Genomic DNA, 22,063 nt, shown 5'->3' on the forward strand with positions numbered 1-22,063 from the left:
TTTTTTTGAGACAGAGTTTCGCTCTCGTCGCCCAGGCTGGAATGCATGGCATGATCTCGGCTCACTGAAACCTCTACCACCCGGGTTCAAGTGATTCTCCTACCTCAGCCTCCCAAGTAGCTGGGATCACAGGCATGTGCCATCACGCCCAGCTAATTTAGAATTTTTAGTAGAGACGGGTTTCACCATGTTGGCCAGGCTGGTTTTGAACTCTTGACCTCAAGTGATCCACCTGCCTCAGCCTCCCAAAGTGCTGGGATTACAGGCGTCAGCCACCGGACTCAGCCAGGAACAAATGATTTCTTACAGGGTTATAAGGTTAGTCTAACCAATATTTCAACAATGCAGCATAGCTGCTGCACTCCTGAAGTTTATGACAGTCTGGGCAGTTTCTATGGCAATTGCCATGCAACCCTACACCTCTTATGCAACACCGTGGCTATTACTGCAATCTTGGGTAAAATTAGCAAATTGTGAGCTCTATCTGCCAGTGCAGCCAGGGATCAAATAACTTTTGCTCCACCCAAGAGAAAGGCTGTGACCATGCAAATCTTGTTCTATATAAAATGGTTCTCACGTTTACAATAAGGAATTGCATGAGCACTGGAAGTTCCTCATCGACAATTACATCATTTTAAACGTATTAAACCCATTTTTCAATATGCCTTTAATTGTCAATGACACAAATAGACTATGATAGGATCTTGAGATTCCCAAAGCCTAAAAGTATCATATCTTTCCCTGAAAAATCTTTAAATATATATCAGATAGCTTAGGTATAAATCTATCTACAGGCCAAGTATCTCATTTTCTCTAACCTTGACATCTTAACATTCTAGGAGTACAGACTGATCTAACAATAAATTTTTAAATATTTTAGCCTTTAGTGTTGCTTAAGCAGTCACTTGAGAAATCCTTGCAAAAGTAGACTACAGAGGAAGTTTCAGTCGGTCATGCCCTAGAAATTTCTAAACATCAACCAAGCAGCTCAAAAGAACGTCCTACTCAGTAGTTCCAAGGATGTCATTAATTGCTTCCATCTGTTTCCCCCCTCCCTATCCCTGTCTTTTCCAAGTCAAGACTTACTATTTTCTGCTTCATTTTGCATTCTATAGAAAAACAAGAAAAGCAAAGCATGAAAATCCATCACGGTTTATTTTGTTTTGTTTTAGACAGGGTCTCACTCCAGGCTGGAGTGCAGTGGCATGACAACAGTTCACTGCAGCCTCGACCTTCTGGGCTTAAGCAATCTTCCCACCTTGGCCTCCCAAAGTGCAGGGACTACAAGTGTGAGCCATCATGCCTAGTCCTCCACCATGTTTTCAATTATAGAAATTTGCCCCCAAATTTGTTGGACAACCACAGCCATACTGTTGTTTGTACTCAAGGCTATTTTCAAGTAACATTTCAAAGGGTGGCATATTAAATTATATACTTTTAAAAAACTGCTCAGTAAAGTTTTCAGTTGGTCATAACACACGACTTTTCCCTGATTAACCATGGAGACCAGAGTTTTTCCCCATGGCAAAATAAAAGTTCAAACTTCTGAATGGTTTCATCCATTGACTATCCTTACCTAAGTCAACAATTACATGATCAATGATAGAGTTTCGCTCTTGTTGCCCAGGCTGGGGTGCAATGGTGTGTGATCTCAGCTCACCGCAACCTCCACTTTCCAGATTCAAGCGATTCTCCTGCCTCAGCCTCCTGAGTGCTGGGATTACAGGCATGCGCCACCATGCCTGGCTAATTTTGTATTTTTATAGAGATGGGGTTTCTCCATGTTGGTCAGGCTGGTCTTGAACTCCCGACCTCAGGTGATCCGCCTGCCTTGGCCTCCCAAAGTGCTGAGATTACAGGTGTGAGCCACCATGCCCAGTGATCAATGATTTTTAATTCTGTCATGTCTTCCACATTTATTGGTTAGAATTCACCTTACAACTAGGGCTATTGGGCTACTCTAAAAATTTTGTACAGGAAAGGCAAGATAAATGCTTAATTTCCTTTAAATTACCAATTATTAGAGTAAGGGGTTGATGCCCTAGTTACCACACAGGGTGATAAATGAAGTTTTATTTTATTTTAAAGTGACCAAATTTTTTGAAATTTTTATCACAACTAGGGTGTGCTCATTTTTAATTTTTCTAAGTCCCCAAGGAAGCCTGTGAGAGCACATAGCATATTTCAGCATATGTCTCTGGGGATTAGCAAAAATAAGTTTCCTGACAAAATCCATTTACCAATCAAATCATATTCATAGGCTAGAATGTCATGGTTGGAAGCAACTGTTTGCAGGGTCTTCCAGTCGAACTATCTACCTGATAGTGAAATCCCTACTCACTCATTCCCCATGCTCTGTACCTTCCAAGGTGTGAGGGGCAACTTGCTACAAGCTAGAGCTATGTTTTCAATGCAAGGTAAATGCAAGTTTAATTATAATATGCTTAGTTGACAGCATAAGATTCCTCTTAATATTAACAGCCTAAGACCAGGGCACAGTGGCTCATGTCTGTACTCCCAACACTTTGAGAGGCCAATGCAGGAGGATCGCTTGAGCCCAGGAGTTAGAGACCAGCCTGGGCAACAGGGAGACCTTGCCTCCACAAATGATTTAACAATTGTCTGGGCGTGGTGGCACACACCTGTAGTCTCAGCTATTCAGGAGGCTGGGGCAGGAGAATCACTTAAGCCTGGGCGATCGAGGCTGCAGTGAGCCATGATTGCACCATTGCACTTCAACCTGCGAGACAGAGTAAGAGCCTGCCTCAAATATATATATAAAACCAGGCTGATCGGATGGCATGTGAACAAAATAGGCTCCTGTTGGTCAGAGCTAGAAGAAACCTTGAGATCACCAAGTCCAAAGAACGTAGGACAAAAAAGATACTCCCACAAAATAGGCTCTACAGAAAAAAAAAAAAAAGATGCTTTTAGCACCTTACTTCCTGACACATGAAGACATTTTATGGAATTAACAGAAACACGGTTGCATAAAGCACCCACTCAAGTTAGTTAGAAATAAGAAGACTTCAATATGGGTGAAAATTTTACATCTGTTGAATGAAAATAATAGAACATAAGGAGGATAAAAATAAAGGAACACTTTTAGCTTTATTTAAAGTTGTGATATATAACATACATAGAGAAAATAAACATATGTATAATATAATGAATAAATATAAAACAACCACCCATGTAACTCATCACTTAAATCAAAAATAGAACATTATTACCACTTTTAGATGCCCCTGTGTACTTCTCCCTAGTATAAACCACTTCCTCCCTTCCAGAGAGAGTACCTACCCTGGCTGTAGTGACCATTATTCCTTACTCATCTTCATCTTTTTACCATATAAATAGGCATGTCTAAACAACATAGTTTATTTCTGCATGTTTTTGAACTTTTTTTTTTTTTTTTTCAGACAGAGTCTCACTCTGTCACCCAGGCTGGAGTACAGTCGCTTGATCTCGGCTCACTGCAACCTCCACCTCCTGGGTTCAAGCAATTCTCCCATCTCAGCCTCCCAAGTAGCTGGGATTACAGGTGTGAACCACCACGCCCAGCTAATTTTCATATTTTTAGTATAGATGGGGTTTCACCATGTTGGCCAGGCTGGTCTTGAACTCCTTACCTCAAGTGATCCACCTGCCTTGGCCTCCCAAAGTACTGGGATTACAGGTGTGAGTCACCACACCTGGACATTTTTGAACTTTAAATAAGTGGAACCTACATATCTATCTATCTATCTATCTATCTATCTATCTATCTATCTATCTGACTTTCATTTCCCTCAATTATTTTTGAGATTCATTCATTCCACTTTTTTTGTCTTTTTATTTATTTATTTATTTTTAGATACAGGGTTTCACTCTGTCACCCAAGCTGGAGTGCAGTGGTGCAGTCACAGCTCACTGCAGCCTCAACTTCCCCAGCTCAGGTGATCCTCCCACTTCAGCCTCCTGGGTGGCTGGGACTACCGGCTCACACTACCACATGCAGTTAATGTTTTGTAGAGATGAGTTTTCACTACATTGCCCAGGCTGGTCTCAAACTCCTAGGCTCAAGTGATCTTCCCTCCTCGGCCTCCCAAAGTGCTGGGATTACAGGTGTGAGCCACTGCACCCGGCCTCATTGTTTTTTTCAATTGAAATGAAACTCATATAGCATAAAATTAACCATTTTTAAGTGAAAATTCCTCATTCCTTTTCATTACTGATTAATATTACAATTTCTGACTATACCATGATTATTTTTACCCATTCTACTCTAAATAGACCAGTGGAGTCATCATGAACAATGCTGATAGAAATGTTTTTTATATGGATGCTGGTGTGCCTGTGGACAAGTATCTTTAGGGAACATACCTGGGAGTGGAACTGCTTATCCTCTACTTTACTAATGTCAAATTGTTTTCCAAAGTGGCTGCACCAATTTACATTCCCAACAGCAGTGTAAGAACATTCCAGTTGCTCCATATCTTATCAACAACTGATATTATCAGGCTTCTTAATTTAGGGTGTATAATAGAATAATTTGCACTTCTCTGATGACTGAGATAAAATATTGGCCACTTACATTTCCTCTTTTGAGGTGCTATTCAAGTCCTTCACACACCTTCTTTTTGAAAAGTCTTATGCTATTCTTACTAACTTCTATGAGTTCTACTTTTTCTGTCCTATACATCAGCTTTTACTTTTGCTTACAACTTGACTGCCATATAGAACAAAACCACTAATCAAAGACAATATAAGAACCTAAAAGTTTTAAGTATTCAAAATTAGTATGTCTGCTTGTTTTATGTAGAATAGCCCAAAAGCCTGGAAATTATTTTTAGGAGTACTAGGAGATATATAAATATAACTTAAATTTAAAACATAACTGAAAATATGAAACAACAAATTTTTTTTTTTTTGAGACAGAGTCTCCCTCTGTCACCCAAGCTAGAGTGCAGTGGCGTGATCTCCACTCACTGCAAGCTCTGCCCTCTGAGTTCACGCCATTCTCTTGCCTCAGCCTCCCGAGTAGCTGGGACTACAGGCACCCGCCACCACATTTGACTAATTTTTTTTCTGTATTTTTAGTAGAGATGGGGTTTCACCATGTTAGCCAGGAAGGTCTTGATCTCCTGACCTCAGGTGACCCACCTGCCTCGGCCTCCCAAAGTGTTAGGATTACAGGCATGAGACACCGTGCCTGGCCAAAACAATAATTTTTTAAAGTTTATATCTACCATCATTCCCTTATCTCCAAGCAAAGGTGCCTAGTATACAATGCAGATTCATGCATGCTATAGTCACAACGGGTCTTTAATACTTTTCATCCTAGAAAGAAAAACTCAAAAGTCATGGTCTTATGTCTTATGTCAAAAATCGGCCAGGTACGGTTAGCCAGACATGGTGGCACATGCCTATAATCCAAGCTATTCCGGAGGCTGAGACAGGCAAATCATTTGAACCCAAGAGGCAGAGTTGCAGTGAGCTGACATCGCGCCATTGCACTCCTCCCTGGGTGACGAGGGTGAAACTCCATCTCAAAAAAAAGAAAAAAAAATTATTATGTCAAAAATGCCTAATATCAAAGACTAAAATGAAGTGTTTTTTAAAAAGAAGACAAAAAAGTTGACATTTCAATTGTAAACAAAAGTTTTATACCAAAAAAAAAGTTGTTACTGAAATCAGCTACTTTTTCTTCCTAACAAGAGCATTATTTTGCTTAGCAACAGAAGAATATTTTAATTACTCACTTAATAAATGCTGGTGGCATATCTCTCTTTAAAATCTGATCCTCAGTGGTTTGAACAGTCTCTTTTCCAACCTACAAGAGGAAAAAAAAATTCATAATTCAAATATAAATTCTCAGACCTTAAAAAACTATTACTTAAGCATATTTGAAACATATACTTAAACATAATCTATCATTAAAATTTCTAGATTTAAGGGAGATTTCTGGATTTAAGAAAATTTTTAGGATTACTCACATAATATGCTTCCACAATATACCAGAATAACGGTATAGAATACAAACATGTTGTATTACTCCTCCAGAGTAACTAATTTGAAAGCATTATTGAGAATAGGAGAAATTCATCATTGAGAATACATGTGTGTGTGTTTAGCCAAAAAACTCTGCCACATCTCTAACATGTTACCTGAAGTATATGAATCAAGTTAGACAGACAAAAACATCTATATAGAAAAAAAATAAAGTTACTGGAACTGGGGAAAATATTTGAAACTATTATGATTCTGACACTAGAAACCAAACATGAAAATATACAACTTTTACTAGTAATCAAAAAAACTGAAATTAAAACAACATATTTTTCCCTAATTATAGTGCAAGTTAAAAGAAAGAATATATAATGCTGAATGCAACAATGGAATAGATAGTTTTACACCCTGCAGGTGGTGATATAAACTGACATATTCTTTTTGGAAAATCATTTGTTAGAATGTGTTAGGAGACATAAAAAAAGTCATACCTAGAAATTCCACTTTTGATAATATACCTTATAAGCAGTAATACCAAACGTGGTAATAAAAACAATATTCACAAAAGTATTCACTATGATGATAGTTATAAAAGCTAAAACACTTCATAAATAACTTCTCCAACAAAGGGGAATAGTTAAGTAAATTAAGATATATTGTTAGGTTGAGTACTATGGGGCCATTAAAACAATGGTTATAAAAACTTAGCATTATGGGAAAATGTTTATGACATTATATTTCACTTAAAAGAAGAAATATAAATAACAAGTACATTATGAGTACACCACCAAAAAAAACCCGCATGTATAAATAAAGCAACAACACTGAAAGAATATTTTTAAAATATTCCAGTGGTTGTACTAATGCTTAGGAAATTGAGCGAATTTGTATTTGCATTTCCTATTTTCTAATTTCCTGAAATGTAAATTTTAAAGTAATTTTATAATTTAAAATGCAAAATGTTACTGTAAGCTGTTTTGTTATTTTTTGTTTGTTTGTGTTTTTGAAATAGAGTCTCACTCTATCACCCAGGCTGAAGCACAGTGGTACAGTCTTGGCTCACTGAAACCTTGGCCTCCCAGGTTCAAGTGATTCTCGTGCCTCAGCATCCCAAGTAGCTGGGACTACAGGCATGTGCCACCACACCCAGCTAATTTTTTTTTTTTTTTTTTTTTTAGTAGAGATGGGGTTTCACCATGTTGGCCAGGCTGGTCTCGAACTCCTGACCTCAAGTGATCCACTCACCTTGGCCTCCCAAAGTGCTGGGATTACAGGCATGAGCCACCACTCCCAGCCTAAGTTATTTAGTTGTAATTATTTCCTACCTAATAATCTTAGTACATAATTATCTGTCATTTTATATAAATCTTCCAAATAGTAATGGTCAGAAATTTTCTTAAATTATCAAAATATTAAATGTCACACAACAAATTATGTATGTATTATACCACTAATCATAACACATATTCACTTTCTTCAAAATTATCTCTGTGCAGGTCTTGAATGTCAATTTTTCTTCCACTATATTCATGTATTATAAAATATTAAGAGTAAACTTTAATATAGTAAATGGCAAAATTCATCCATTTTAACAATATAAAGTCACCTAGGAGTACTAAATCATAATTATAAACCACATTTTAATGTAGAAATCTGTGAAATTAAAAAACTCCAGAATGCAAAATATGTCAGTCCTACTATTTAACCATGTAACTTTTGATTGAATTTAAGGGAAAAAAAATGGAGTAAGAAAAACCCTGGCCAGCACAGTGGTGCACACTTATTCCCAGCACTTTGGAAGACCAAGGTGAGAAGATTACTTGAAACCAGGAGTTTGGGACCAGCCTGGGCAACACAGTGAGACCCCATCTCTACAAAAAATTAGTCGGGTGTGGTGGCTCACACCTGTGGTCCCAGCTGCTTGGGAGACTGAGATGGGAGGATCACTTAAGCCCAGGAGGTCGAGGCTGTGGTGAGCAGTGTTTTACACCACTGCACTCCAGCCTGAACAGGGCAAGACCCTGTATCAAAAATTCTCTAAATGCACAGTAAATCAGCTAAAGAAAATAACACAATAAACTATTCTCAGAGAATATAATTCATGCATAAATTATGAATACAAGTTTTTTTCTCTCAAGTTAATAGCTAGAAAAAGTAACACATATCTACCACTGTGTAACAGCCAGTGCTTCTGTAGACAATAGACTGTCTGTATCATAATAAAAGGCTTTTAAATCAGCAGCTGGTTCTCTAGTTTCTCAGCTCAAAACATGACAGTATATTTCCAGATGTATTGTTCACTATGTTTTCCAACTGAAACCAACCATTTAAAAAGCTGTGGCCATGATTTCATGAAGTAAAAGATAAAGTTCAGCCACAAAGTCACTGGTTCACATTCAGTATAAAGGGCCTAGAAAGATATTCACATTTAAGACACAGAGAGATTCCTTTTATATATGTGGGGAGAAGGAGGCACACAGACACAGAGAGCAAGGGTGGGAGGGAGAACTAGGTGAGTTCCTCTTATATCCCCTTTAGAAAATAGTAAGTTATTCAGTGTTATTAAACATTGTTTTTAGCACAACAATATGTACCAGGTACTGTTTAGGTAGTAGAGATAGAGAATAAAAATAAGTTTCCTGCTTTCATGGAACTTATAGTCTAGTAGGGAGAGACAGAGAGTCAAGTAAATAAACAAGTATGATTCCAGATAATGGTAAAAATGATGCTATAAAGAGTACAGGCTGGAAACAGAGGAGCCTACTTTGGAAAGAGTAGACAAAGAAGCAACATTGGAGCTGAGACTTTGAAACTAAGAAGGAGCCACTCATGAAAGAGCTAGGCAAGAACAATCCAGGAAGAGTAGCCAGAAAAAGGCCCTAACGTAGGAAAAGACTGCGTGTATTTTAGGAACTGGAAAGAGGCCAGAGTGGCTGAAGAAGTGTGGTGTGGTGATGAGGCTGGGTAAGAAGGCAAGGGCCAGATCATAAAGAGCCTTTTAGGCCAGCTTGAAATATTTGGAATCGTTTATCAGTATAATAGGAGGCAGGAGTTCTAAACAAGAGATTAATCTGACTTTTTCTTTTCTTTTTTTCTTTTTTTTTAAGAGACATGATCTGGCTCCATAGCCCAGACTTGAGTGCAGTGGCGCAATCGTAGCTCAAGTGATTGGGGGCTCAAGAGATCCTCCGTCCGGAGCAGCTAGGACTCCAGGCATGAGCCACCATGCCTAGCTAATTTTTTTTTTTTTCTTTTGTAGAGATAGGGTCTCACACTATGTTTCCCAGACTGGTCTCAAACTCCCATGCTCCAGCGATCCTCCTGCCTTGGTCTCCCAAACTGCTGGACTTATAGTCATGAGCCACCATGCCTGGCCTGATTTTCTTTTTAAAAGGTCATTTTGCCTATTTTTAGGGGGTGAGGGGAAAGCAGGGTAACCAGTATCACTCTCGAAGATGATTGCAGGGAGGCTACTGCAGTCAGCCGGGAGAGTGATAGTAGTGACTTAAGTAACCTTAAGTTACTTACTGCATTTCTATTTTCACTACTAAGTGAAATATGTCAGTCCTACTATTTAACCATGTAACTTTTTTTTTGTTTTGTTTTTTTGAGACAGAGTCTCGCTCTGTCGCCCAGGCTGGAGTGCAGTGGCCGGATCTCAGCTCACTACAAGCTCCGCCTCCCGGGTTCACGCCATTCTCCTGCCTCAGCCTCCCGAGTAGCTGGGAGTACAGGTGCGCCCGCCACCATGCCTGGCTAATTTTTGTATTTCTAGTGGAGACGGGGTTTCACCGTGTTGGCCAGGATGGTCTCTATCTCCTGACCTCGTGATCCTCCCGCCTCGGCCTCCCAAAGTGGTGGGATTACAGGCGTGAGCCACCGCGCCCGGCTAACCATGTAACTTTTGATTGAGTTTAAAGAAAAAAAAAAATGGAGTAAGAAAAATCCTGGCCGGCACAGTGGTGCACACTTACTCCCAGCACTTTGGACGACCGAGGTGAGAGGATTACTTGAAACCAGGAGTTTGGGACCAGCCTGGGCAACACAGTGAGACCCTGTCTCTGCAAAAAATTAGTCGGGTGTGGTGGCTCACACCTGTGGTCCCAGCTGCTTGGGAGGCTGAGATGGGAGGATCACTTAAGTAGTGAAAATAGAAATGGAGAAAAGAACAGAATTGTGTTACCTTTTGAAGGAAGAACTATTATTAAGACTTGCTCTTGGACTGGGTGGGGTGGGGGATGAAGACTACACTGAGGTAAAGAAAGAAAACCATGTGGCCGGGCATGGTGGCTTATGCCTATAAATCCCAGCACTTTGGGAGTCCGAGGTGGGTGGGTCACCTGAGGTCAGGAGTTCGCAACCAAGACTGGCCAACATGGTGAAACCCTGTCTCTACTAAAAATACAAAAATTAGCTGGGCATGGTGGCAGATGCCTATAATCCCAGCTATTCTGGAGGCTGATGCAAGAGAATCGCTTTAACCTGGGAGGCGGAGGTTACAGTGAGCCAAGATCGCGCCACTGTACTCCAGCCTGGGCGACAAGAGCAAAACGCCACCTCAAAAAAAGGAAAAAAGAAAAAAAATCACTTCTAAATCAATGAAATAAAAAGCCTTCAAAGGCAGCAATGCTAGAAGGTTGATATATGACAAACAGTTATTATCCAAAGATAAAGCAATCATGGCTATACCAGACGAAAACATTAAAACAGTTTTGCAAATAGCAAATATTCTGACCCCAGTAGAGGTAATTACTAAAAACTGAATGGCATGTAATTAATTGATGCCTCTTTGTAAGAGTAGGAGTAGGTGAGGAAAGATAAATAATTAAAAATATATTCAAGGGCATTTATTTAAATGCTATTTTTGAATACTTAAGTGATAAACACTAAATGTGATTTTGTTATTCTAAGCTGCATTCATACTTGAAGCAATAGTATTCATAACTGCTCAATACACTCTGCCTAGAATTAGATTAGGGACAATGAATGGCACTGTTTTTAAGGTACAACACATAAAACATGACTATGTAGAATGAATGCCATTTTTTCTTGGGGAATTGATTTTTGGCAGTGCTGTCCAAAGAATTTTCTGTTATGATGGAAATATTCTATTTAATCTGTGCCACCCAATACAGTACCCATTAGCCACATGTGAGTATTGACCACTTGAAATGTTCCCAGCATAGGCGGGGTGCAGTGGCTCATGCCTGTAATCCCAGCACTTTGGGAGGCCAAGGTGGTTGGATCACCTGACGTCAGGAATTCAAGACCACCCTGGTCAACATGGCGAAACCCCGTCTCTACTAAAAATACAAAAATTAGCCGGGCGTGTGGCAGGCGCCTGTAATCCCAGCTACTCGAGAGGCTGAGGCAGGAGAATTGCTTGAACCTGGGAGGCGGAGGCTGCAGTGAGCTGAGATTGCACCACTGCACTCCAGCCTAGGTGACAGAGCAAAACTCCGTCTCAAAAAAAAAAGAAAGAAAGAAATGTGGCCAGTATAACTGAAGAACTGAATTTTTACCTTTATTTCATTTTAATTGCCACATGCGGCTAGTGGCTACCATATCAGGCAGCACAGATCCATGAGACCTTCACTGTCTCCTAAAATTGGTCTCGTTGCTCCAGACTCTTCCTTCCAATTCATTCTTCACACAGCTACTAAATTAACCTTCATTTATGCCTTTGCTATGTGGTCTTTTAGAAGAAAGGAGCCAGGCCTGGAAAGGAGAAGCTGCCCAGTAGAGAATAATCAGGCAGCCCAACCAAAAAGAGGATCACAGGCAAAGAAGGTCAGTCAGATATGCCAGTACAAGGAGGCCAGGACTAGAAAGACAGGCTGGTGTGGCTTCAACAGAGGAAATGAGGCTAGAAAGGAAAGCTCAGTTAGTTCAGGAAGGACTTTGTATGCTAAGTGAAGGCAGAGAGGATTATGTTACCTTGACCTGCCCATTTATTCAAAGATTGTCATCCTCTGTTCTAGATCTTTACAATTCACTGTTCTAACACCGAAGTAACAAGTCGAGAACTTCCAAAGAACCAGTTTCTAAAGATCTACAGAAGCAGAAAGGTATATCCTGTTTGGGAACAACTGGCAAAACCTGTCTAGGAGAACCAAAGACAAATCTTTTATTTTTAAGCCATTAATCCATTGATGACAAAAAATGCATTTTCCTGTCCTCTCCTGTCACCATCAAAACAGAAAATTTCCATTGCACCCAACTTTTCCAAATAAAAATAGAGTAGAACGGCCAGGCGCAGCGGCTCACACATGCCTGTAATCCCAGTACTTTAGGAGGCCGAGGCAGGCAGATCACGAAGTCAGGAGATCGAGACCATCCTGGCTAACACAGTGAAAACCCGTCTCGACTAAAAATACAAAAAATTTGCCGGGTGTGGTGGCGATGCCTGTAGTCCCAGCTACTCAAGGGGCTGAGGCAGGAGAATGGCATGAAACCGGGAGGCGGAGCTTGCAGTGATCCAAGATCATGCCACTGCACTCTAGCCTGGGCAACAGAGCGAGACTCTGTCTCAAAAAAAAAAAAAAAAAAAATAGAGTAGAACAAACAAGAAAGGGATTAATTCACAAAATGTCTTTTGTTAACTAACAGGAATCTTCATGGCTGGTGGGAAAATGTTATTCTTGGAGGTCAGCTTAGTATGGGGAAACATGATTCCCAGTACAGACTACAACTTTGCAAACAGGTCAGTAAGAATCAACAAATGCTTCTTTTTTAATTTTTTTTTTAAGATGGGGTATATTAACTGGGCTATACTGCCCAGTTCCTTGAACTGCTGGGGTCAAGGAATCCTTCCACCTCAGCCTCCCAAGTAGCTGGGAGTACGGGTGCATGCCACCACACCTGTCTAATGCCTGATTTTTTAATGCCTTAAAATAAATCTGATTCCTTCTGAAAAAAGCCCTATGGATTAAAGAGCTAAAAAAAAAAAAAAAAACAGAGCAGCTGGGCACAGTGACTCACGCCTGTAATCCAGCACTTTGGGAGGCCGAGGTGGGTGGATCACCTGAGATCAGAAGTCTGAGACCAGCCTGGCCAACATGGTGAAACCCTGTCTCTACTAAATATACAAAAATTGGTTGGGCATGATGGCAGGTGCCTGGAATCCCAACTACTCAGGAGGCTGAGGCAGGAGTATCACTTGAACCCGGGAGATAGAGGTTGCAGTGAGCCGAGATTGTGCCATGGCACTCCAGCCTGGGTGACAAGAGCAAAACTCCATCTAAAAAAAACAAAAAACAAAAACAAAAACAGAGAAAAGAACAAAGAGATCTTAGTTATAGTCTGAATAGGTTTCTCTGGGTCAGTATTTTAAAACAACCCTTTTGGAATAATCTAACCTTATAAGACATATAGTCATGTCTCTTGGCATCTATGGAGAATTGGTTCCATGACCTGCTTCAAATACCAAAACCCACAGATGCTCGTCTCTTATATAAAACAGCATAGCGTTTGCATGTAGCTATACACATCCTCCCACATACTTTAAATTATCTCTGGATTATTTGTAATACCTAATATAATATAAATGCTATGTAAATAGTTGTTATACTGTATTGTTTAGGGAATAAAGACAAGGAAAAAAAATCTGTACATGTTCAACACAGATGCAACCATCCTTGTTTTCTGAATATTTTCAGTCCACAGTTGGTTAAATGCACAAGTGTGGAACCCACAGATACAGAGAGCTAATTGTATGTGTTATCCCTTCCTAACTTTATTCCACTGCTGAGAGAAACTCAGACTTGTTAGTTCTATTCACTGACAAAATTATTTCTCTTTTATTTTCTTCTTCAGAGAATAGCCTTTAACTCTTGGGGCTTGATTCCATTCAATTCAATAAACAAGCAATAAGTGCCAACTATGTGTCCACTAGGTGGTAGGAAGAGAATGAGATAAGAAATAAAACATCTTTAGACATAAACTGAAATAATGGTAGTGAATGAATAAGAGGCCTGGGGCATTTTAGGGGCTTGGCAGGAAGCCCTGTTTCTTTCGAAGAGTTCTTACTTTGTTCAGTAGTTAATTTAAATATCTTTTGTTCAATATGTGACTTTAGTTCAAAATTCTATGTGAGAGGCCTTTTGTCTTCTGTTGTTGTTATTGCTCCTTTCATCACAATGTACTCGATTTGGTTTAGTCATGTAGAGAGATTTGGTTTAGTCATGTAGAGAGATTTGGTTTCTTTCCAGCAAAAAAAAAAGAAAGAGAGAAAAAAAAAGGTTGGCTGGTTCAAGTCACTACCTAGACTGAAAAATATGTTAATGTAGATGTCTCCTCTAGCTAGACTAAGTACAAGAAAACAGAAAGACGAAACAAAGCTGGGAAGACTTTTGTTACTGATTTGTACAGTGTAAGTCATAACTAAAGAGCATTACATTAAAAAGGTGGTAGGAAGATGTTCTTAATTATTTAATTATTTAGACAATAGGTTGTGACCAACTGACTGTGACCAGTATTAAGAATGTGTACCTTGGCCGGGCGCGGTGGCTCAAGCCTGTAATCCCAGCACTTTGGGAGGCCGAGACGGGCGGATCACGAGGTCAGGAGATCGAGACCATCCTGGCTAATACGGTGAAACCCTGTCTCTACTTAAAAATACAAAAAACTAGCCGGGCGACGAGGCGGGCGCCTGTAGTCCCAGCTACTCGGGAGGCTGAGGCTTACTCGGGAGGCTGAGGCAGGAGAATGGCGTAAAAAACCCAGAAGGCAGAGCTTGCAGTGAGCTGAGATCCGGCCACTGCACTCCAGCCTGGGTGGCAGAGCAAGACTCCGTCTCAAAAAAAAAAAAAAAAAAAAAAAAATGTGTACCCATTTGCCTGTACTTACTGTGGCTCAAATCAATGTCTTATGGCATAAGAGTTAGCCTAAACAATCCATTATACTGAACAACCATTCTGATTGCAGCTGTGTCCAGTACCAGCCCTCAGTCATACAAGGATAATAATAATGTATGTGACCCATCATCAGCAATGTTTTTGATTGTTTTTCTGGGGCGGTGATGGACTTCTGATCCATCCACCCCTCACTGATATCCTTTGTACATCATTCACAGGTGGCCAGCCAGAGTTCAGTGTTGAAGAGGCAACATCCAGAAAAACTGAAACTCTCTAATCTACTCTGATTTCCAACTTACTCATTTAATCAAGCTCTTAATGAGTACTTCCCATGTGGGAGGCACTGTGTCTGTCACCGTGTGATGGGGATACAAAAGTGAGACTCAGTCCTTGTTCATAGACAAATGCTTAAACAAATAATGTAATGCAATGTAATGCATGCTCTAGTAGAGTTACATCCAAGTTTCCGCTCTGCATAGGTGAGGTACAGGAAGTTTCACAGAGGAAGATAAATTCTAGGAAGGCAGAATAAGAGTTATCCAGAAGTGATAGGATTCAAGGTAAAAAAGAGGGCTTTCCAGTTAATAGGGCAAGATATGGGAAAGAATGGCCAGTTCATGAAACACAGCTGGAAAACGGGGTACTGTGTAGAGAGGAGGTACGGAAAGGACAGGAAATTGGAAAAGCAGAAAGGGGCCACATCATGAAGGGCCTTGTATGCAAAGCAATAGACTTATCCTCTAAGCAATGGGAAATTATTTAATTATTCTAAGTAAAAGACACTGTTAGGTCTGCATTTCAAACAGAAAAATTCAGCAGCAAGAATGGATCAGAACAAAGAAAACTAGGAAGACAAGTTCATTTGTGAATTCATTTATTCAATCAACAAATACTACTTACATAACATGCAATGCACCAAGCATTACAGACAGTGATGAAGAAAACACACATGGCCCCAGATCTCACGGAGCTTACTTACAGTCTTAGTGAAAGATAAACTACAGATTAACTGTAGCAGAAGCAGCAGCAGTGTGAATGGAGATGAGAGGGCAGGTGTAAAAAAGGCAGCTACATGACACTCCATGCGGAGGGTGAGAGAGAAATCTAGGATGGCTCCCAGCCCCTGGCTCAAGTGACTGGGTCAATTGGTAACATAGGAAGAAAATCAGATCTGAGAGGGAAACTAATTAGCACTGGGATATTCAGAGGGAGTTGTCCAATAAGCAACAGAAAAGATGGTTCCTCAGTTCACTTACCTGGACTAGAAAAATTGATTCACAAGTAACGGGCAAATCAGATGTTCTAAAAGCCATGGATAATGAATGAAATCACGACCCAACACCACCAACAGATAAGTAGCTGGTGGAAGAACAAGCTGGTGAAAAGAGCTAGGAAGAAAATATCAGAGATAGGGGCAGGGGGGATCAGTAGAACTGTGTCATAAAAGCCAAGAGTTTCAGGAACAGTCAACAGTGTCAACTGCCATAGAGAGGTTAATGGTGTCATTAAGATATTCACAGAGTTGTGCGACCATCACAATTGATTTGTGAACATTTTCATCACTCCAAAAAGAGACCTAGTACCACTAGCAGTCACCACCACCCCCATTTAGCCCTAACCCTTCCTCACCACCACCTAGTCTTAGGTAATCACTAATCTACTTTTTCTCTACAGATTTACTTATTCTAAATATCTGATATAAATAGAATCACATAAGATGTGCTCTTTAGTGACTAGCTTCTTTCATGCTGTGCCATGAATCAGTACTTCATTTCTTTTTATTGCCAAATCATATTTCATTGTATGGTTACACCACATTTTGTCTGTCCATTCATCAGTTGATGGACACCTGAGTTGTTTTCTTTTTTTGGCTATTATGAATAATGCTGCTATAAACATTAGTGTACAAGGTTTTATATGAACATGATTTCATTTCTCTTGGTTATAAACCTAGGTATTGAATTGCTGGGTCATATGGTATCTCTATGTTTAACCATTTGAGGAAATGCCAGACTATTTTCCAAAGAGGCTAAACCATTTAACATTCACAGCAGCTACATGAGAGGGTTCCAACTTCTCAACATCCCTGGCAACACTTGTTATTATCTTTTTTAATTACAGCCCTCCTAGTGAAGTAGTATCTCATTGTGGTTTTGACCTGATGGCTAATGATGCTGAGCATCTTTTTATGTGTTTATTGACAATTTATATATCTACTTTTGAGAAATGTCTATTCAAATCCCTTGCCAATTTTTATTTTTTATTTTATTTATTTATTTATTTATTTTTGAGACCGAGCCTTACTCTGTCACCCAGGCCGGAGGTGCAGTGGTGCAATCTGGGCTCACTGCAACCTCCGCCTCCTGGGTTCAAGCAATTCTGCTTCAGCCTCCCAAGAAGCTGGGACTACAGGCATGAGTCACCACGCCTGGCTAATTTTTGTATTTTTTGGGTAGAGACCAGGTTTCATCATGTTGGCCAGGCAGGTCTCGAACTCCTGACCTCAGGTGATCTGCCTGCTTCGGCCTCCCAAAGTGCTGGGATTATAGGCATGAGCCACTGTGCCTGGATCCTTGCCAATATTTTGAGTTATTTATCTTTTGCAAATATTTTTCCCAGTCTGTGGGTTGTCTTTCCCTTTCTTGATAGTGTCCTTTGCAGCACAAGCTTTTAATTTTGATAAAGGCCAATTTAAGACTAAAATATAGCTTGACTTTTTCTTTTCTTTTTTTTATTCTGAGATGGAGTCTCTGTTGCCCAGACTAGACTGCACTGGCATGATCATAGCTCACGACAGCCTCTACCTCTTTGGGCCCAGGTGGTCCTCCCACCTCAGCCCCCTGAGTAGCTAGATGTACAGGTGTATACAACCACACCAGGCTTTTTTTTTTTTGAGATGGAGTTTCACTCTTGTTGCCCAGGTTGGAGTGCAATGGCGTGATCTCGGCTCACTGCAACCTCTGCCTCCCAGGTTCAAGTGATTCTCCTGCCTCAGCCGCCTGAGCAGCTGGGATTACAGGCATGCGCCACCACGCCCAGCTAATTTTGTATTTTTAGCAGAGATAGGGTTTCTCCATGTTGGTCAGGCTAGTCTGGAACTCTTGACAACAGGTGATCCGCCGGCCTCGGCTTTCCAAAGAGCTGGAATTACAGGTGTGAGCCACCGCACCCGGCCACACCCAGCTAATTTTTAGTATTTTTTGTAGAGACAGGGTTTCACCATGGTGGCCAGGCTGGTCTCGAACTTCTGGGCTCAAGTAATCTACCCGTGGGGCCTCCCAAAATGCCGGGATTATAGCCTAACTTGTCTTCTTTTGTTGCTCGTGATTTTGGTTGTTTGTGCTTTTTTCCCGTTGTTTTGTGTTGTCTTTTGCTACTTGTGCGTTTGGTGTAACACCTAAGAAGGCTTCATCTAACCTGAGGTCATGAAGATTTACTCCCAGCTCTTACAGTTAGGTCTGTGATCCATTCAGAGTCAATTTTTGTGTATGGTAAAAGAAAAGGTGGTCATTTTTTTAAACTGGAGAAAACCAAGCACACCGATGGCTACAGGAAAAGAGGCAGGAAACAGATTTCTTCTGAAGTCAGATCCCTGAAGAGGCAGGGCAAGAATCTGGAGAGAGATACAGAGACTAACCTTTACCAGGAGAAAGGCCACCCTTACCCTAGACAAGGGGATTGGTGGGGGAAGCAAGTGGAGATGGAGACCTAATTGTAACTATAGGGTAATGGGCTATATCTTCTTAGGAATTTACAAGGCACATTAGCATAATTGAGGATCTATGATAACCTTCAGTCAGGAAATGTGTTCAGTTTTGTTTAATCCTCTATTTTCCAAATTCATTTGACCAAGAATTCCTTATTTTTTACACCTATTAATATATGACGGAATTAGGATTTCTAGGACATATGTAGGAAACAGTAATCTAGGCCAGGAGCTGCAAATTAGTGGACTTTGTGTAGAATTTGGGACAAGGATGGTTTTTGTTTGATCCACACAGTATTTTTAACCCATTTATGCCAGAAATTGCAAATTTTTTGTGTGAAAAATCAGACCTTGGCAATGACCTTGAACAGTAGGATATAAATAACTCCCACAAGCCTAGCGTTCCAATAATGGAACACTATGCATAAATGGGTTAAAAATCAAGAAATTTCACAAAGATCCAAATTTCTGACATTTCTTAAATATTAGAAGGTCTGGCAGCAATTTGGATCTGCATTCCATCAGGGAAAAACATTGCTGAAACCCAAATGTCCCAAACAGGGCATTTTTGCCATGTCCACACTCATAATCTTAATCCCAATTCATTTTACTCATTTATGTCACCACCTGATTCCTGTAACTGAGTTTATCATTTCTATACTAAGCAACCCTCTCAGAGGGAAAAGTTCCTGAAGTCATTCTCAGAAACTCCTTATCCAACATTTTCTTTAATAAATGTGCTCTTCTTGTGAGAGCTATGAGAAAGATTGAGAAGCATTTATGTCAGGAGTGAACAATAAAATACCAGTGTATGGGCCAAGTGCAACACACAGACTATTTGTTTCACCTGCACAGTATTTTTAACATGGAAATTTCACATTAAAAAGAAACAGACTTGGCCGGCGCGGTGGCCTCAAGCCGTAATCTCAGCAGCTTTGGGAGGCCGAGACGGGCCGATCACGAGTCAGAAGATCGAGGGACCATCCTGTCTTTAACATGGTGAAACCCCGTCTTACTAAAAAATACACAAAAAAAACTAGCCGGGGAGGTGGCGGGCGCCTGTAGTCCAGCTACTCGGGAGGCGAGGCAGAGAATGGCGGAACCTGGGAGGCGGAGCTTGCAGTGAGCTGAATCCGGCCACCGCCACTCAGCCGCTGGCGACAGAAGCGAGATCCGTCTCAAAAAAAAAAAAAAAAGAAACAGACTTCTGGGACTTTCTTGACAATTAGGAAGATTTGGTAACATTAGCCCTTGTTTCCACGTGAGAACAGTAAGTTGAAGATGGTAGTAACTTCTTTTTTTTTTTTTTTTTTTTGAGGCAGAGTCTCACTCTGTCGCCGGGGCTGGAGTGCAGTGCAGTGGCCGGATCTCAGCTCACTGCAAGCTCCGCCTCCCGGGTTTACGCCATTCTCTTGCCTCAGCCTCCCGAGTAGCTGCGACTACAGGCGCCCGCCACTTCGCCCGGCTAGTTTTGTATTTTAGTAGAGACGGGGTTTCACCGTGTTAGCCAGGATGGTCTCGATCTCCTGACCTCGTGATCCGCCCGTCTGGGCCTCCCAAAGTGCTGGGATTACAGGCTTGAGCCACCGCGCCCGGCCGGTAGTAACTTCTTTAGTTAGGGCCGGCATTTTCCAATTAACCACGGTTGCTATCACTCTCCAATGCTTATAAATGGCCTGATTCGCTCATTGCCTATTTATTTGGCTCCTAAGGCATCAGAGTTTGTACCACCTGATTAAACAAACAACCTTAATTAGCACAGTGCATTAGGCAAACATCTCAATATCATGAGTGTTAAGTGAAATTTTACTGAAGCCTCAGCTATTTCACTGAGGAAACATCCCACTCTCTCCCAAACGTATATCCACATTAAGAAAATAACTGGAAGCAAACACACCATGGGAAGTAGAATTTCAGGTGATTTTTATTTTCTCCTTAATCCTTTTCTATACTTTTTCCAGAGTTTCTTTTTTTTAATCAACTATATATTGCCTTTATAATCAGAAAAAAACACAGATTAAATTCTAAAGTGCATCAACAACATTCTTCATAAATAATCTATAAAGTCATGAGAAACCTCTAGGGCCTAAAGGTTAAAATTTTAACCAATTGCCCAAAATATTAATTTAAATGTGCATCAATGAGAACACAATCATATAGGCTAGGCAGCAGATGAACCATGTCAGTGTCAAGTTCTGATGTCAAGCAAGCTTATCTGATTCTACACAGTTTCCTTAGAACCAATGTTAAGCTTCCTTGGCAGCAGCTGTTTATTCTAACCCAGCATGAGACTCAGTCTGTCAGTTAAGGCTACATAAATGTTAGCAGATCAGTCTTGCTCACCAGATCCCCATTTATGAAGATATCATGACTAAGCTTCCAATGTGCAAACACTTCATCCTCCCCCTCAACTCAAATTCTTCTGGCCGGGCACAGTGGCTCACAGCTGTAATCCCAGCACTTTGGGAGGCTGAGGCGGGCGGATCATGAGGTCAGGAGATCGAGACCATCCTGGCTAACAGAGTGAAATCCCGTCTCTACCAAAAATACAAAAAATTAGCGTGGTGGCGGGCGCCTATAGTCCCAGCTACTCAGGAGGCTGAGGCAGGAGAATGGCATGCACCCGGGAGGCAGAGCTTGCAGTGAGCCGAGATCGTGCCACTGCACTCCAGCCTGGGTGATAGAGTGAGACTCCGTCTCAAAAAAAAAAAAAGAAAAAAGAGGTTCTTCTGTATGGAGACACGCCGGTAATCCCAGCACTTTGGGAGGCCAAGATGGGTGGATCACTTGAGACCAGGAGTTTGAGACCAGCCTAGCCAACATGGTAAAACCCCATCTCTACTCAAAATACAAAAATCAGCTGGGCGTGGTGGCACCTAGCTGTAAGTCCCAACTACTCCAGAGGCCTCCCAAAGTGCTGGGATTACAGGCATGAGCCACTGTGCCCAGCCTAAAGTTTCCATTTTCGTTCCAAACATACATAAGCAAATGCTACGTAACAAAACTCAAAGGTCCCACATCTCCCATCTTTTAGTCCTGACTAGTGACAGGAAATCAAGCAATAATTATGGGAAAATAAAATGAACACTTTTTACTAATAATCTCCTCTAGTTTTTCCAGTGTTCTTAGTTATTAAAAAGATTACTTGCCAGGCGCGGTAGCTCACGCCTGTAATCCCAGCACTTTGGGAGGCCGAGGTGAGTGGATCACCTGAGGTCAGGAGTTCGAGACCAGCCTGGCCAACATGGTAAAACACCGTCTCTACAAAAAATACAAAAATTAGTTGGGCATGGTGGCAGATGCTTGTATTCCCAGTTACTTGGGAGGCTGAGGCAGGAGAACTGCTTGAACCCAGGAGGCAGAGGTTGCAGTGAGACAAGATCACGCCATTGCACTCCAGTCTGGGTGACAAGAGCGAAACTCTATCTCAAAAAAAAGAAAAAAAAAGATTACTTAAGGCTGGGAGCAGTGGCTCACACCTGTAATTCCAGCATTTTGGGAAGCCAAGGCT

At 40.9% G+C, this 22,063-nt stretch overlaps 1 protein-coding gene across 1 annotated transcript in view; it reads right to left on the reverse strand.

The window, feature by feature from the left end:
• VCL (vinculin) overlaps positions 1–22,063 on the reverse strand; it is a 122,362-nt gene that overhangs the window by 69,667 nt on the left and 30,632 nt on the right. Inside the window, 1 exon segment of the mRNA XM_017854552.1 lies at positions 5,745–5,815. Within this exon segment, the coding sequence (XP_017710041.1) occupies positions 5,745–5,815 (71 nt within the window).

This window comes from Rhinopithecus bieti, unplaced genomic scaffold (genome assembly GCF_001698545.2).
Source record: "Rhinopithecus bieti isolate Rb0 unplaced genomic scaffold, ASM169854v2 scaffold_36008, whole genome shotgun sequence".
Lineage (NCBI taxonomy): Eukaryota > Metazoa > Chordata > Mammalia > Primates > Cercopithecidae > Rhinopithecus > Rhinopithecus bieti.